Source organism: Myotis daubentonii, chromosome 6 (genome assembly GCF_963259705.1).
Source record: "Myotis daubentonii chromosome 6, mMyoDau2.1, whole genome shotgun sequence".
In the NCBI taxonomy this organism is placed as follows: domain Eukaryota; kingdom Metazoa; phylum Chordata; class Mammalia; order Chiroptera; family Vespertilionidae; genus Myotis; species Myotis daubentonii.
Window position 1 is genome coordinate 57,478,400 of NC_081845.1, and position 18,920 is coordinate 57,497,319.

General features: G+C 37.4%; 1 protein-coding gene across 4 annotated transcripts in view; it reads left to right on the forward strand.

Moving 5' to 3' along the window:
* UBE3D (ubiquitin protein ligase E3D) overlaps positions 1 to 18,920 on the forward strand; it is a 140,562-nt gene that overhangs the window by 41,118 nt on the left and 80,524 nt on the right. For all 4 annotated transcript variants that reach the window (XM_059701094.1, XM_059701096.1, XM_059701095.1 and 1 more), the window contains exons 7-8: positions 917 to 1,025; positions 2,708 to 2,871. In XM_059701094.1, coding sequence (XP_059557077.1) covers positions 917 to 1,025; positions 2,708 to 2,871 — 273 coding nt within the window. The remainder of the gene's footprint in view (positions 1 to 916; positions 1,026 to 2,707; positions 2,872 to 18,920) is intronic.

An 18,920-nucleotide genomic window follows, 5' to 3' on the forward strand; every position in this document is an offset into this window, starting at 1 on the left:
CATATTATTCTCCTATAAATGCTTTCTTAGGTACCTAAGATCTGATACTTTAGCAGTGGTTCTCAACCTTCTGGCCCTTTAAATACAGTTCCTCATGTGACCCAACCATAAAATTATTTTTGTTGCCACTTTATAACTGTAATATTGCTACTGTTATGAATCGTAATGTAAATATCTGATATGCAGGATGGTCTTAGGCGATTCCTGTGAAAGGGTCATTCGACCGCCAAAGGGGTCGGGACCCACAGGTTGAGAACCGCTGCTTTAGGGGATCCAAATGAAAATATTGTAGATAATGCTGCCTAATGTTTGGGAGGAAATGCCTTGCCTTTTTAAACTTAGCTAATCACTGTTTAATGTGCAGCACAAGTGGAACATTGACTTGTCTGACATACTTTGTTTTTTGTTTTGTTAATTCTCACCTGTGGATATTTTTCCCATTGCTTTTCACAGGGCGGGAGAGGGAGACAGAGAAAGAGAGTGAAACATCAATGTGAGAGAGACACATCCACTGGCTGCCTCCCAAATGTGCCCCAACTAGGGGTAGGGAGCTGAATCCACAACAGAAGTACGCACCCTTGACCGGGAATCAAACCGACGACCCTTCAGTGTGCAGGCTGACACTCTAACCACTGAGCCACCCGCCAGGGCTGACATACTGTTTTTTATTCAGTAACGTTTGGGGTGGAAAATGTATTAAGGATTGGATAACAGGATATAAGAAGACTAGAGCAAATACATTAAAATATATTAAAATCCACATTAGCACAGGTTGTGAGGGAAAGGGTGGCATATAGAAGAATCTGGCATGCACGTGCCTCTGTCTTTTAGGTACCCTGTGGGTATTTTTGGCTCATCTTGCCATTTAGAGTTATTATGAGAGGCACATTGTGAAAATTTATTTCTGTTCAAACAGGTCTCAATTTGTACAGAGCACTGTCGCTCAGTGCCTAGTGGAACTCTCCTCTGCTAGAAGCACTTTCAGATTCAGTGTTCAAGGTCATGACAGCAAACCATACATCTTGGTAAGAAATTATTTCAGCTTTTTGTCGCCCTAGTAACACAGGGTCCCAGTAATTCTTTAGTTTTTGTCATTCTTTTTTCTTAATTCTCAGGTCTAGAAAACAGTTGATTTAAAAAACAAAGAATTTTTAATGTCAGCTTAATTTGAATATCAGTTTAATTCACAAATAAAACTTCCTTAACTTAGTAACAAATGATCAAATGCTTCTATGTGCTAGATACTATGGATATAGAAAGAAATACAACCTGATTCCTGCTCTGTAGAAGCTCATAACACAAAACAAAGTTTTCACTCAGGTTTTAATGGTTTTTCTTGGTCAGTATAACAGAATTCTGTTTCTTTTTTTTTTCCTACTTGATACTCTTATGAATTTTTTTGTTTGTTTTGTGGTAAGAACACTTAACATGAGACCTACCCACTTCACAGATTTCTTTTAAGTATGTTTTTATTGATTTCAGAGAGATGCAGGGAGCGAGAGAGAGAGAAGAGAGAACCATGGATGAGAGAGAGAGAAGAGAGAACCATCAGCTGCCTCCTGCACATCCCCTACTGGGGATTGAGCCCGTAGCCCGGGCATGTGCCCTGACTGGTAATTCAATCAGCCACTCCTGGTGCATGGGATGACGCTCAAACAACTGAGCTACACCAGCTGGGACACTTCACAGATTTTTAAGCCCACAATACAGTATTGTTAACTATAAGAACAATACTTATAGCAGGTCCTCATTTCTCCCTCCCCCAGCCCCTGGCAACTCCCATTCTACTCTCTACTTCTATGAGTTAGACTATTTTAGATTCCTCATATAAATGGGATCATGCTTTTTTTTTTTTTCTTTTGTCCTTCTGTGTCTGGCTTGTTTCACTTAGCAAAATGTCCTCAAGTTCATCATCCATGTGGTCTCATATTATAAGATTTCCTTTCATTATATATATGTGCCACATTTTATTTATCTATTCATTCATAGATGGACATTCAGATTGTTTCTACCTTTTGGTTTTGGTAAATAAAGCTGCAATGAAGCTGGGGTCTCCTGTTTCTCAAGGTGGGACAAACCTTAGGTATGATGTCCTTGTGGGATCAGGCTGAGCCAGACTCCAGCTGAGTTCATATCCTTGCCTGGCTCCTCCCTCCACCTTATCCTGTTTACCTTACTTCCAGTCTCCTGAGAGTATTCCCTGATTGAATCACATGCATTCAAATCCTCACTCTTCCACCAGCAGTGTTGGGAATATCCATCCAAAGCCCTCTTCTGAACTGGCGGTATCAATCTTCTTGTATTTGCCAATCGGATTTTTGCATTTCCTTATTGCTAGTTATATTAACATTTTTATATGTTTATCACTTATTTCTTCTGTTAATGCTGTTCATATTCTTTGCCTGCATTTCCATTGGGCTGGATTTTTAGGAGTGCTATATACAATAACTTTGTTATATGTGTATTAAATACTTCTTTCTAGCTAGTTGTCTTTTTCCTCTTTTTTTCAAACTTTATCATGTTGTTTACTCTACCATGGTTATACTTTGAAAGACGAACCTTCCTTAAAAATTATATAGATGGTTCTCTTATGTTTTTTCTGATATTTTTATAGGTTTGTTTTGTGTTTGTTTATTTGAGTGGTGATATGAGATAGGGGTAGGATGGTGATATCCTTATACTTGGACTTTTCTCTCCTTATCTTTAGCTATGGCTTTTAAACTCAGACAGTTTGGTGATTGAATCTTTGGTGAGTTCCAGAAGTGTCAAAAAGTTTCCCTTGCTGGAAGACATATTGAAGGCAGATTCCAGTTCTGCTCAGAATGCTGTCAAAGTCCTCTACCAGCCATGCATCAAAAGTAGGAATGAAAAGTAAGTTGTGCTCTTGTTTTCTCATTTCACATTATGTTTTAGTTCCTGTTGCTATGTTGGTGTTAAGAAATTAATGAATTAAATGCTACTGTACCGCTTCCATACTTGAAGCTTCTTGGAGTCATACTCCTAAATGTTATCCTTTCACAGTAGATTGAATTATTATAGATGATTCATGCTAAGGTGCAGAAAGCTTGCTTTTACTGAAAATTGGTCTTTTTCTTACAATCTCAGCTGTCTCTACATATGGCTGCAGTACTAAATCAGACTCAACAACTATGAATATTTACTAGTACTGATAAGCAGTTTCCAGGCATTCGGGATATAAGAGCAAATAAAACACAGTCCCTGCCTCCTTGAATTGTCATTCTAAGTGGGGGAAGGCAGATCATAAACAAAACAGGCAAAAATATCAAAGATTAATGTGGCCCTTACTATGACACCAACTCTCATGTAAGGGCTTCTAGTTCATTTAAGTCTAACAGCACTCTGTGGGTAGATACTATTATCACCCCCATCTTCTACACTAATAAAAGAGAAAGATGCAAATTGACTGTACCTTCGCGACGCCCACCAGCCAATCAGGCGTACATATGCAAATTAACCCAACAAAGATGGTGGGTTAATTTGCATACACAGGCATTGAGCAGTGGGTGCAGCCAGGGCCGCTCCAGGCCTCTGGGCAGCGTGGAAAGCGGAAAGGCGACTCTGGGCCAGAGTGAAGGCAGAAAGGCAGCTCCGAGCCAGAGCAAAGGCGGAAAGGCGGCTCCAGCCTGAGCGAAGGCGGTACCGGCAGCCAGGGGAAGTTAGGCCCATTCTTGCATGAATCTTTGTGCATTAGGCCTCTAGTTTAGCGATAAGGATGCTAAGACACAGGTGTAAATAGCACGGCTAGTGAATTTAAAGTTAGGTGAGGTAGTTGGGGAGTGGTAAAATGGGCATGGGAAGGTTTTTCATTTTATATTGAAAAGGCAAGGACGGTTCCTTGGATTAAGATGATATTTAATTGGAAAACTTGAAGGAAGTTACGGAGTGAGGCTTATTGCTGGGAAAAGCATTCCCGGCAGAGGAAACAGAGTCTTCTTATTTGAACAGATTGGAAGTTATACTTGTCCTGTACTCTAAAATGGGTTCCATCAAAGTTGTACCAGGAACAGAAAGGTCCCAGTCTTTTTCTGGGAAGTAAATAAGAAAATTTTAAAAATCATTGCTTGACTTTGAATTATGCAGGCAGTATAATTCATAAAATATTCATACAGTAGAGACAAATATGAAGTCAAATATGGAAGTTCTCCATCCTTTCTCTTTCCAGAAGTAAAAAGTATGTTGTGTATTCGTCCTTTCCTTTTTTCTGTTATATTATATTTTAACATAAGTTGAATGGTACATGTATATTTTTTACACTTAAAAAAACACTGTATCTTGGAGATTCTGTCTATATCAGTGCTCAGCATTTTATGAAATGGATGTACTGTAAATATTTAATCATTTTTCTGTCGATAGATATTCGGGTTGTTACTTTTTTGCTGCTGTAGTTAGTACTGTCCTGTGTGTGTTGTACATTTGTTTTGTGATTATGTGTACTATTTTTGTAATAATGATTTTTAAAAGTATAATTGCTGAGTCAAAGGGTATGACATTTAAAATTTTGATAGATAATATCAAATTGTTTTGCAAAAAGATATTATGGATTTATATTCCCAACTGAAGTTTCTATAAATGCCCATTTTCCTGCACCCTCACTCAAACTGCCATTTAGATTTTTGCGCATCTGATGCCAGTCTAAATGAAATAGGTTCACTTGACTATCCTTGTGTTTTATTAATGCGTGATCAGAGAATAAGGCTTATGTGTCTAAATGAAATAGGTTCACTTGACTATCCTTGTGTTTTATTAATGCGTGATCAGAGAATAAGGCTTATGTGTATGTGATGCTTTGGGAACTTTGTTTAGCTGTGTGTGTGTGTGTGTGTGTGTGTGTGTGTGTGGTGTGTGGTGTGTGGTGTGTGTGTGTGTGTGTGTGTGTGTGTATTCTAATACATAGTAAACTTTTAAGTTGTTCATTGATTATATTCTTTATTCACTAGTGTGGATGTATGTCTGCCTTTATATATTTAGATTTATTTAGTCAAGTTTATTAAAACCTTTTTAAATCATCTTTTTTTATTTATTTGAAATGTGAATTTTTCAGAAGAGTGTGTTAAATCTCACTGTGAATATGGAAAAGTCATTTTCTTCTGGTTTTGATATCAGTTTTTGCGTTATAGGGGTGGGCAGAAGTAGATTTGCAGCTGTACTTTAAAGCTCTGGGTATTAAGAAAAAGGAAGTGGGAGTAGATTCAGTTATGGTGGTGAACCTTGTGTTCATTATTATGAAGAATCTTCGCACTGCCTTTCCTGAGGAGTGTTACACGGATCATTACACCTGTCCCATTATTTCATTCATTCCTAACAAATCTCTGTGACATCAGAAATATAATGACTATTTAGGTTGTGTTCTCTTGTATTTGATTAGTGGACTCTTTATTTTTTAACTCCATATGTCTTGGGAATGAGTTGACGTCCAATAAATGAGTTTGATTACTTTAGTTTGCTTGTTTCATATACTTCTGTTGTGCTTTTCCTCCAGCTACTGTGTGACTTGGTCCCCCCACCTCCCAAGGTAGGAGGGGAATTTTGCCAAGTTGTGTAAGCATCCTGTGAGTTATTTACTTTTATTTTCTGAGGACGATAGTTTCTATCTTTTGGGGCACGACTGAGGAAGCATAGATTCCCTGGCATATTTTTGGTGCATGGGTTGGTGCATTAACTATTTTAGTCCAGTTGGCTAGAATTTTTTCTAGTGGAAATATGGATTGCCAGATGGCAGTCTAAAAGAGGAAAATAGCAAATGTAACAAGGGTTTTATTTCCTTAAGCACTCACACAAAAAAGTGGCAGTAATATTTTTAGAATGTTCTTTCTTTCTAGCAATAGACACACATATCTCTTAACATTTTGAAATCTATTTTTTTAATCTCTCCTTCCTTCACCTACAATTACCCTACAACTCACATTCTTGAGTTTGCATATCAGATTTAGATACTAAATATTACTTTTTTAGCTTTGTTAACTAAAGTTAACTTTTGCCATTTAATCTGCCAATTCATCAGTTTATCTGTGTCCTCATTCTCTAGTCTGGGGGTAATTTTCCCCTCAGGGGACATTGGCAGTGTCTGGAGACATTTTTGGTTGTTAAAACTTGGGGGCGGGGGGGGGGGGGTGGGGGGGGGCTGGCATCTAGTAGGTAGAGCCAGGGAAGCTCTTAAACATCTTACAATGCATTGGAGACCTCCTACAACAAAGAATTATCTAGCCCCAAATGCTAATGATGCCAAAAGTGGAGAAACCCTAATCTAGATTATCTCCTAAAATCCAGCTGAGTCTATCTTATCCCTCTGGGTGTCATAGCCCAACATTTTCTTGAAATTGTATTTAGGCCTGCAAAGAAGAGAAATTTTACTGTGGCATGAGCCAAAATCTCTATAATCTTACATGTTAACTTTGTTAGAAAATGTAATCTAAATGTTTATTATTACATTTTTCTCTTTTTTCTGTTAGGGATACATGAAGAATAGATTTATTTTTATTAAATGATGAATTTTATAGGTATCAAGTCCTTTGTTCTCATATTTTTAAGAGAAAAGAGCTAGGGGAATGTAATCAGTAAGTGTAAATAAGTATTGTTGTTATTGCTGTTTTTTAAGCTAAATTGAATTCTCTTCATTGTATAAGTTACACAAGTCCTAGTAGTGCTATTTGTTCTTCCCACCTTTTTCAAGAGATATCCAATTTAAGAATTCAGAGAATTTGAACTTAGAAGACCTATTCTATGTTCTTGTATTAATAACATTTTCTTGCAAAATATACTGAGGGAGGAAATGTTAAAGGCATGTTATATTCACCCCTAGTTGTAGTAGAATTTAGAGATTATATTTTATAAACTAACTAGGTTTCTCTCTGTTGGCTATATATAGGTAATTATTGCTTCTAAAACAGAAGTGTTATTTTTGCCCTTAGACAGTCATCATTATTGCTTTTTCTAATGAAATAAAAACAAATATAAACCACATCCATATGCATTTCATATGTATAAAATAGTATTAGTGGTTATTTTTATTTGTGAAGTTGTATTTCTTATCTTTTTATTCTTTTATTTCAGCAAGAAAATGGAAATTCTGTGTATTTATTGGGATAAAAACCACATAACATAAAATTTACCATCTTGACAGTTTTTTTTAAGTCTATAGTTCGATAATGTCAAGTATATTCACACTAGAAGCCCAATGCATGTACACTTGCGGGGAGAGGGGAGGGTCCCTCAGCCCGGCCTGCACCCTCTCATAGTCTGGGAGCACGCAGGGTGTGGGCCTAAGCTGTCCGTCGGACATCCTTAGTGCTGCTGTGGAGGCAGGAGAGGCTCCTGCCATCGTCAACTATGAGCCCAGCTTCTTGGGGCCCTGCCCCCCGCCAGTCGTGATCGGGGCCCCAAAGCTGGGCTCACGGCTTCTGGCTGAGCATGAGCAGCACTCCCCCTGTGGGAGGACACTGACCACCAGGGGGCAGCTCCTACATTGAGCGTCTGCCCCTTGGTGGTCAGTGTGCATCATAGTGACCAGTAGTTCCACAGTTTGGTCAATTTGCATATTAGCCTTTTATTGTATAGGATTGTTGTAAAATATACCTCCAGAACTATTTTATCTTGCAAATTTGAAACTCTACACTCATTAAACACAACTCTTCTCTTCCCACTTTCCCCAATCCCTCTTATTTTTTGTTTTTATAAATTTGACTGTATTAGTCTGCTAGTGCTGCCATAACAAAATACCACAGACTGGATGGCTTAAAAATTAACAGAGATTTATTTTCTGAGTTCTAGAGGCTGGAAGACCAAGATCAAAGTGTGTCAGGATTGGTCTCTACTAAGGCCTCTCTTCCTGACAAATATCTTGTTGCTATGACCTCACATGATCTCTCTTTGCTTATGGAGAGAAAGAGAGAGATCTCTTATGTCTCTCTTCTGATAAGATAACTAGTCTTATCAGATTAGGGTTTCATTCTTATGACCACATTTAACTTAAGTACTTTGTTAAGGGCCCTATCTTTCAAATACAGTCACATTGGCTTAGAACCCTACCTCTACTTATATTTAACATGAATTTTGGAGGGACATAATGCAATTTATAGCATTGACTGTTTTAAAATATGTTTTTATTAGTTTTTAGGGAGAGGATGAGAGAGAGAGAGAAACATCGATGAGAGAGAAACATTGTTTGGCTGCCTCCTGCATCCCCCTACTGGGGATGGAGTTCAAAACCTGGGCATGTGCTCTGACCGAGAATTGAACTGGTGACTTCTTGGTACATGGTCTGATGCTCAAACAACTGAGCTACGTCGGCTGGGCTAATATTGACTGTTTTAGATATTTCATGTAAGTGCAATCATATAGTATTTGTCTTTTCATGACTGGTTTATTTTGCTTAGCATATGTCCTGAAGGTTCATCCGTATTGTAGCATGTAATTGCCTTTCTTTTTAAAGATGAAACTATATATACTAGTTTGTGTGTGTGTGTGTGTGTGTGTGTGTGTGTGTGTGTATGCCATTTTTTGTTTATCCATTCATCCCTCAATGGACATTTGGGTTGCTTCCATCTTTTGTGTCTTATGAATAGTGCTGCTGTGAACTTGGGGTGTACAAATACATTTTTGAAACCTTGCTTTCAATGCTTTTGGGTATATACCCAGAAATGAGATTGCTGGGTTATAATGGTAGTACTATTTTTAATTATTTGATGCATCATCATACTGTTTTCCATGGTGATTGCATCGTTTTATAATCCTACCAACAGTGCACAAGGGTTCTAATTTTTTCATATTCTCGACAACACTTGTTATTTTCTGTGGTGTTGTTTTTATAGTAGCCATTTTATTAGGTGTGAGGTGGTATTTCATTGTGGTTTTAGTTTGCATTTCACTGATAATTAGTGGTATTAAGCATCTTTTCGTATACTTGTTGGCCATTTGTATATCTTCTTTGGAGAAATGTCTGTTCAAGTTCTTTGCCCATTTTTAAATTGGGTTATTTGATTTTTTATTGTTGAATCATAGGAGTTCTGTATATATTCTGATATTAATCCTTTATTAAACATATGACCTGCAAATTTTTTTTTTCCATTCCATAGGCTGCCTTTGCACTGTTCATTGTCTTTTGGCACACACAAATTTTTAAGTTTGATGTAGTTACACTTGTCTATTTTTACTTTTGTTGCCTGAGTTTTTGGTGTCATATCCAAGAAATCATTGCCACTCTGCTTAATTTTGATGCTCTGTATCTGATGGGGCAGAGGCTATCACTGCCTAAAATACTTTGGAAATAAAATTAGGTGATTTTGAGGAGATTGAAAGCAATCTGTTCTTTTGATTGGTTAAAAACATAAACAAAATGTTAATTTATGCTAATTTTACATCCAGCAGAATATCTAAGACTTGTTTTTTTTTTTATAATTGCATAATCTGCTAAAACACTTCATGTTAATTTATTTGGATATGTGCTAATATGTTGCTAGAATGAATGAATGAATGAATGAATGAATGAATGAGTGTCACCAACCCCTAAAGAATGCTTTCAATGCTTTTGATGATATTTTAAATCATCTCCTTTAAGTGTCTTCTACTCCCTCTCATAGGAGTTACAGGGAGGCATTGTCAGTGCGCTCTAATCAGGGACATTGACTTTGCAGAGGACAATAAACTTAAATTTCAGTATAAATGTCCAAATCTCACATCAGTGAGGAACTGAGGAACAATAAGAAAAGTAAGCAGAGTTAGTTAGTTGGTGATAGAGCCAGAATTAGAGCTAGGTTGTTGTGATTCCAAATTCAGTGTTTTTTGATTGTATCATATAGTGCCTCACAATAAAATTTTAGGAGATCTGAAAATGTCTCTATAAATGTATATTTTTCCTTAAGAGCAATTTCCCTAGAGTCTAGAATGTTAGCATTTTGAATACTCTCCAAAATATCCTGCTTACATATACTCCATTCAGTGAATATTTTATGCATCTTAATATGTAGCATCAGTAGCAGAAACTTCTAATTTATAGTGTGTTTATATCCAATCTGATAGATCAGAACTTAAGGATTCAAATATGATTTTTTCCCCAGAAGTCCATTGCCTTAGCTTTTTAGAATAGGAACCCACTGAAAGGAAATTAATCTAAAAATACAGGAAAGTAATCGGATACCTCTGGGAAAATATAAATAATGCTTCCTTGGAAAGCACTTTTCACACATTTGTCTGCTAGTACCACATTATCACCAAGACACATTCATCTAGAGACCAATTCTCATTATTAAGCAAATTGAGTACACACTGCTTTGGTTAGTAATTGGTAAAAAAATCCTCTGAGTGGACTGTGTTAGTGCAGTAGCCTAAATTCAATACGTTTTATTTGGAATTTCTATATCATCCATTAATTAATTTGTAATCATTAAAGAAGATACAGGAAATAAGGCCATAACATAAAATAAAAGTGAGCATTTTCCTGTAGTCAAAGCAGATTTTCTGTGATTACTTATTGGGGGTTGGGGAAGGGATCTGGTTTCATTCTGATGAAAGAATGTGAGACAAGTATAGTCATGACCTTTGAGGGCAAGAAGGGGAGAAGACAGGGATTGGATGAAAGAAGGAAGGGGGATCTATATATGAAATTGTTTCTTCAATTTTCTGTGTTTACAATTCAGACTTGAATTAGTTGTCTTAACCTTTCACATCCTCTTTTTCATTACTTCCTACTATATTTGGTATTGTATGTGATTCCAAAGCAGGACAACAAAGATTTCTGCCATAAAGAACTTAGAGTAAAGTTAAGACAACATGGTAAATACACAAAAATGCATTCTTTCAAAAGAGCAGAATTTACACACATGCTAAGGAACAGATTTACATAGAAAACAGTATTCTTGAGCTGAATTGAAGAAAATAGAAAAAAGTTAAGATGTGCTCTTTTCCATCCACACCCCAGTAAAAGCTGAAAAGGGCTGGGGAAGGAAACTGTGCGTGTTTTCAGATAGTGGGTTCCAGGGAGCTCCATCCAGTGGCTACTGCTGATGGAGTGGCCTATGGCTCAGAGAGGGGTTAGAGTGGGAGGTGGGGGGCAGTCTTCTACCTATGGAGATGCTGCATTCATCTGCTTAGCATATTAGGTTCTCCTCAAAAGCTTTTGGTTGGAGAATGAGTTCCACAGCTGATTTAAAAAAATGTTTGAAAACCACCATTCTCCCTGCAAAGCATTTCACAAGGCTGTGCTTAAATTCACTGGGTCATAGCAAAGTTACTACTTGCAAAATTGACCACATTACCATAGTATATAGTGTTTGAATGGTCTTCCTTTCATTGAGCTGAAATCGGCCTCCCAGAAACTCTCATTCAGAGCTACCAAAATTAAGCTGCTCATCCTTGAACATGAGAGCTCTTCAAATATTCAAATAATCTGACACTCCTAGATTTTCTCTTTTCAAAGCTAAAGATCCTCAAATGGATCCCTTTCCTTGCGCAGTCTCTTTTTATACTCGGTTCCTTTTCCTCTTACCATATACCCATAGGATGTTGTGCCAACAGCCTGTCAGCTTTGCATAGATAGGGTGAATTGGAGAGAAGCTAGAGCTAGGGATTCCTCCTGCAAGGCTGTTTAAGATAATTTTGATGTAATGGGAAGAAGGTGTTTTCAGTGGTACTACACAAGAGAGAATGGATTTCAAGAATCCATTGAATTTGTACATTAAACAAAAGTTTTCAACCTGAGGTATTGCAGGTACTCCTTTATTCTTTCAATAAACACTTGTTACCGTAAATTCGCAATACTGTGCTAGGTGTCAGGAACACAATACTGAGCAAAAGAGATCTGATGCCTTGCATTATTAGGCCTTATTAGAGTCTGGTGGGAAGGATAAAAAGTGTAAAATTGCAAAGCGATCAGTACTAGGACAAAGAGATACGTGGTGCTATGAGAGCAAATCATATGAAGAGGCCAGCCAGGTCAGGATAGGATTCCAGGAAGAATTGATGCTTGACTGATGTCTGAAGGATGAGAATGCATTAACTGTGTGAAGAGTCCCTAGGCAGGAGGAAAAGCAATACAAAAGGACCTAAGGTGGGAGAGAACACAGAGAGAGTAAAAGGGATGGAAAGAAGGCCAATGTAGCTATTGGAGAGAGTGAGAAACAGATTTTTAAAAATGATTTAAACTAAAGTTACTTACCCAGTGAGGCATAGCTGAGATGTCACAGACTTAGGGAGGAGCCATGCCAACTCAGGATCCTAAAGGACATTTTAAAGAATTTTGTCTTTGTATTTATCCTAAGAACAATAAGGATCTATTACATGTTTTATTTAGAGAGAAGGATGAGATGGTTTCACTTATGCTTCAGAAAGATTACTCAGGCAGCCATTTAGAAAACAGATGGATATAGTAGATCAGATAGGAAGCTATTGCAGAAGCCCAAGAGAAATTATTGTAGTGGGTGATGGTAGCTGAGATGTATTTGAGAGGTACTTAGTAAATAACATTGCAGTGTTTGGTAATTGATGTATTTTTGGAATGAACCACTATTTACTGGAATAAATAATATTTAGGAAGGTCAAGTTTTGAGAGAAGTTCATGAGTTTCAGTTTTATACATGTTGAGTTTGAGGTACGTCTGAGTCATTGGAGAGTAACAAACAGAAAGTTAATATATAGACTTGGAGTTCAGATGAGAGATTTGGACTGGATTTGTGAATTTGTGAGTCATCTGGTCATATTGGTCGTAATTAAAACCAAGGGCATGGGTGAGATGTACTATAGTAATTGAGTTTTCTGAATAAAAAGTCTCTGGGCTGAAATAAGTTTTTTATAGACACTATAGATTGCCATTCCTACTCTTCTTTTCCTGCGGGTGATATTTTTGGTTTTTGTGCATCTATGTACTCTTCTCTTTTGTAAGCTTGATATGAGCCCCCTCCTCTTTAAAACCTTTACAGATTATTGTGGTTTTAATAATCTAATAATAACAACTATTACTGAACTTTTAATATGCATCGGACATGTTAAATTTTTAAAAATATATATCATTGAATGCTCATAATGTCTCTGTGGGGAGGTGAATGCTCATGACATCTCTGTGGGACAGCGCTCTTATTACCATCTTGACAGAAACTAAAGTCAGTTACCCAGTGAGGCATAGCTGAGATGTCACAGACTTAGGATTCAAAAAATGTCTGTCTTGAAAACCCTTGGTTATGTCTGCCACATGTGTTTCTTGTGTCAGTATTTGCAGAGTAGCATCTAAAACAGCGGTTCTTAACCTGTGGGTTGCGACCCCTTTGGGGGTCGAACGACCCTTTCACAGGGGTCGTCGCCTAAGACCATCGGAAAACACATATATAATTACATATTGTTTTTGTGATTAATCACTATGCTTTAATTATGTTCAATTTGTAACAATGAAAATACATCCTGCATATCAGATATTTACATTACGATTCATAACAGTAGCAAAATTACAATTATGAAGTAGCAACGAAAATAATTTCATTGTAGCAATGAAATTTGGGGTCACCACAACATGAGGAACTATATTAAAGGATCGTGGCATTAAGAAGGTTGAGAACCACTGATCTAAAACAACTGCCTCTGAAGCAAAAATAATGGTGGAAATTTTTTTTTTTTTAATGTGGAAGTGATTTATTTACCAAGTACTACTTTTGGACTCTTCAGACTTATACCATCAAACCTTCCTACAAGCTCCCAAGTAGGAATAACTAATCCACTCTTTTTTATCTACCTAATGAAACCTAAACTTGGCAACTATGTACTTCTAAACCTAATTTCATTATCTACTCTTTTTTCCTCCTGCTGATTGCAAACCCCAGTCTAATTGACTGCCCTCGAGCCCATCTTAGTTTATTTTCATATCAACCATGTACCCATGAATAGCTTCAAACCATCTTAACCCTTGTGGGGCTGACCTCTTCCCCTCTCTTTTCCACAGTTAACTCACATGCTGAGATCCTTTCCAAATACTTAATTTTCTTAGTATTCTCCACATTGCATTCTCATTTGGGGATCCTACTTGATTTACTTTCCTAGGCTTCTTTGGAACTAATTCTGGTATCTACTTGTACACTCACTCCAGCGGTTTCCCAGTGCGGTAACTGACTTAGTCATTGTAAAACCTCCAGGTCCACTTTGGCTCACCAACCACTTTTTACCTCTTTCATAAAATCATTTGGTCTGTATTTAAAAACAACTGCAACAAAAATAGAACTTTAGGGTAGGAGATTGTTTAGAAATGCCTTGTTCTTAGCCAAATTCTTACATAAATAGTTCTTAAGATGCTTATAGAATAGATTTAAATTAAGGTTTACATATAACTCAGCAAAAGTATGCCAGAAAAAAAGAGAGAACCTAGAACAAAAAGTGAGCATGCAGTCTTTTCTTTGAAATGGTTAGTCTTGGGACTTGGTGATACAGTTGTAGAAATGTACGTATGTCTTAAATTTAATACTCTTACCTGGCATGGGACTTCAGCACACTGAATTGAGGAGTGATTCCCCCATCTGTAGCGGGGGTTGATTATTAGGGCATTTGATATTGAGAGGACCTGAAACATTTGAGGGCACTTAGAAGTTGTAGGAGGACATTTGACATGTTATACTGGGAAGAGTATGGGATTGGAGTCAGACATGCAATCTAGTCCCAGATTTTCCACTGACATTGACTAGCTATGTTGCCAAGCCAACGGACAGACTCCACTCTGGCCCTTAATTTCCTCATGTTGGGGATAGGTATGCTTAACGTTCTGTAATTCTGAAACTTTGGGACACTTATAAGCATTTTAAAGAGGTGATCGTAAGCTCTCTATTGTGTTTAATTTGTCTTATAAACTGAAGGCTTAGTTTTCTTTTTGTAGGAGTATTTAATAAAGGCATTGCTTAGCCTCAGATTCAGTTCCACAGACATTCACTTAGGCTTCCTGTGTGTAAAGTCTGCTTAGAGATATAGAAGATAAAAATATAAATAAGACAGAATTTTTACTTCCAGAGTCTCAATGTTTAATCATGGGAACTGATAAATTACATAAAAACTCTAGAACAGTGGTTCTCAACCTTCCTAATGCCGCGACCCTATAATACAGTTCCTCATGTTGTGGTGACCCCAACCTTAAAATTATTTTCGTTGCTACTTCATAACTGTAATTTTGCTACTGTTATGAATCATCATGTAAATATCTGATATGCAGGATGTATTTTCATTGTTACAAATTGAACATAATTAAAGCATAGTGATTAATCACAAAAACAATATGTAATTATATATGTGTTTTCCGATGGTCTTAGGCGACCCCTGTGAAAGGGTCGTTCAACCCCCAAAGGGGTCGTGACCCACAGGTTGAGAACCACTGCTCTGGAAGGTATATGCTATGTCCTATGATAGACAAACAGGGGGCTTTGGATTAATTCTAATTAAGGAAAATTTCATAGAGAGGGTAACATTTAGTCTGAGAATTATGTAAAGACTAGAGTCCTGGTGCATGAATTCATGCATGGGTGGAATCCCAAGAGGGCTGGGGGAGGCCGGGACGTGATTATCCTTCCGGGTTGGGGGTGGGAGGATGGGATGCCCTTGAGTGCCGAGGCTGACTTCCAAGAGACCTGCGGTGCTGGTCCGTCCCGTTCTCTGGAGATTGGACCTGCAGGACAACTGAGGGAGTGACTGGTTGCTGCTGGGCTGGTGGGCCGCCAGGACGGGTCAGTCAGCTGAGCGGCACTCCCATTATGAGAGCTCACTGTCCACCAGGGGGCAGTTCCTGCATTGAGCATCTGCCCCCTGGTGGTCAGTGCACGCCACAGTGACCGGTCGACCAGTTGTTCTGATCATTCAGTCACTTAGGCTTTTATATATAGAGATAATGGGAGCAGGAGGCTGAAGAGGAGACAGCCTGAGCAAAAGTTAGAAATTGCAGGATATATTTCCTAAAATATATTTCAAAAGATATTAATAGGATTTTCTTTTTTGTGGGAGAAAAAAGATGCCATAGTGAATTAATACAAATTAGATTGTTACTGTACAATTTTGTTTCTTACTATTGTTATTTTTATATTAAATTTATGAAGCATTGGGCTCAATGAAACTGTGTGTAGGTATTTTACTGCTATATTGCTCAGCACCTTAATATTCTAAAGGTCACTGTGAATTGCTAAGAGGAACATGTAGTGCTTAGCACTTTATGAATCTTATATGATCACAGAACCCCTTTTCATGGGAACACTAAGTCCAAAGATGTTAATTTTGAGAAATTGCATCAGAAAATCATATATATCAGTGAGTGGAGTGAATATAGCAAGAGACATCTTCTGATATTAATTGAACCAAAGTTGGAAAATAATAGTTTCAGAAAGAAAGAGATTGGAATATGTATATTCACACACACAGAAGCCATTTTCTATGTCAGCCGGTAGGTGTCAGTGTATGCCAAGTATAGCTTGGTTACATCCATCTAGGAATAGGTTAAAGGAGGGTCATCAAATGTTGATGATTGTTGAGAGTGCCTGTACATTGAAGGAAGGGAATTCATAAGAGAATTTATACTTATTTACAATTGTAAGGTTAATATGTTTTAAACCACTTAAATAATGAATTGTGTTTTGCTAACACACACACACACACACACACACACACACACACACACACGAACCCTGCCCATTTGTATTCACAGATAAGATGAAAGGTTCATTCATTCATTCATTCATTCATTCATGCTTCAACTAATAGATGGTGTGTCAGGTGATAGGTATACATGAGTGAATAAAACCTCTAAAACCCTTGTTCTTGTAGAGCATATAGTCTAGGAATGGGACTAATATATATCTAGTATTATATGCTTCAAAGAACATCACCACTTCCCTGGTGAATACATGAAAAATACCCAAAAGGCAAAGTTAGTTCTTAATAAAGGCCTCAGAGACAAGTGAACTACAGATCCCATTTCTTTACCTCAGAGACGTGACCTATAAATGTTGGAGGACTTACGTGACATTTTGGAGTATTTATATCCCATCTGTGCATGTTTGCTCTGAAATCTATTGGAACAAAAGAAAATTTATTTTAAAATATTTAGCTCACAACTGTTTTTATAATGAAGATCTTAATTTTTTTATTGATGCACTTGAGTCTTTTGCAGATGACACTAATTAATGCTAATGTGACATGTACCTCTAACTCTCTCTAAGACCATATTGATTATGCCTAGCAGCTCTCCCTCCTGAGGCTGTGTGCTTGGCTGGTTCATAGATAATAGGAGCTTTGGTGAAAACCTTGAGGGAAAATTCCAAAAGTTGGGGATTCAGGCAATGCTAAGGGGAAGGAAGTTTTTTTTCAACCAGTTTGTAAGGTTAATCTTAATTGGTTAGGATTGCTATGTTTTCATTCTTTTTTATTTTTTTATTTTCAAAATTATAAATATTTCTTAACCACAAATTTTTATTTTCTTACATAACATCTTCCTTCACCAAAATTTGTAAGCTATGGGAGCATAGCTCAGGAATCATCAGCCATTCTTCATTTGATAGTTTAATTCATGTGTGCAAGTTAAATAACTAAATATTCTATTTAGGTCCTTCTAAAAAATGGTCTGCTACCAAAATTCACAGGATTATTATGAAAAACTACCTGATCCCTGCCTAATTCCATGTATTAATGAGTCAGTGCAGGTATTTATTTATTAAACATGGTGCTATGAACAATTAAGTATTCCAGAAAGATTAAATAAATATAATCCCACCTTCTTGGTATCATTGGGTTTTTGAAGGCATATAGTCATTTTAAAGTATGTCAACAAATCCTTTATTCCTCCTTTTAAAAAGTAGAGTTTAATTCCTCTCTCTTGGTGTGATCTGGACTTAATAAATAGAACAAAGTGGATGTGGCAGAGTGTGAATTCTGGGAGTAGGCCATAAAAGGCACAGTGGGTTCCTCCTTGCTCTGGGAGGAGGGGAGGATCTAGCTGCCAGAATAAGGACAGTGGGGCCCCAGTCTCAGTGTCTGTAGGCACTGAGATGACTGTAGGCCCTACTCTCATCTTGACTGCAATCTCAGGAGAAACTCTGAACCAGAGCCAATCCAGATAAATTGTTACTTTAAGCTGCCAGGTTTGGGGGTACTTGTTATGCAGCAGTAGATAACTCAAGAGATAAGACAGAAACAAACCTGGAGCCCTTGGACATACTTTCCTCACTTCTAGCAAATTTCAGGGTGTATCTGAACCCCATGAAATTGGGTTAAAATGCATATGTATGTGTGTTTTTCTTGGCAAGTATTTAAAGCGCTCATCAGTTTCTAAAAGGAGTCCCTAATCTCTGTAAAGCTACAGTCTGTGTTTTATCCCGAGGGAATAGAGCAGGGGGGCCCAAAAGTAGATAGAAAGGTTTCATTGTGGAGGACTTCTATAATGTATAAGCCATTGATGTGTACTTCCTGATGAAGACTGGAGTTGAATCAGGGCTTAAAAAGTGAAAATAACTTACATAGCCATATGGGACAGTTTTCTTTCAAAGTGTGCTTGATTGCAAATAAAATTTTATTAGAAACACAGTCATGCCCATTTGTATACATGCCATCATCTATGAATGCTTTTGCCGTACAACAGCAGAGTTGAGTAGTTGTGACAAATGTCCCACATGTCTCAAATATTTACTATCTGGCCCTTTATTTATTAAGGGGTTTTCTAATCTTACTTTTTTATACTGAGATGAGGTTGGCATTCTTTTGGCATAAAAGCATAGCTGAAATACATCTGTCTAAATCATAAGTGAATGTATTACAAGTCATGTAGCAGACTGTCCTACAGGTAATACATTAACGTTTACTCTCTGAGCCCTGTAGGAGTAATTGCTCTCCTGGTCTAAGGAAGAAGTTGCTACCTGGACAGCCTCCTGGAGAAGTGAGATTTTTAGAACAGAGGGCAGAGGTTA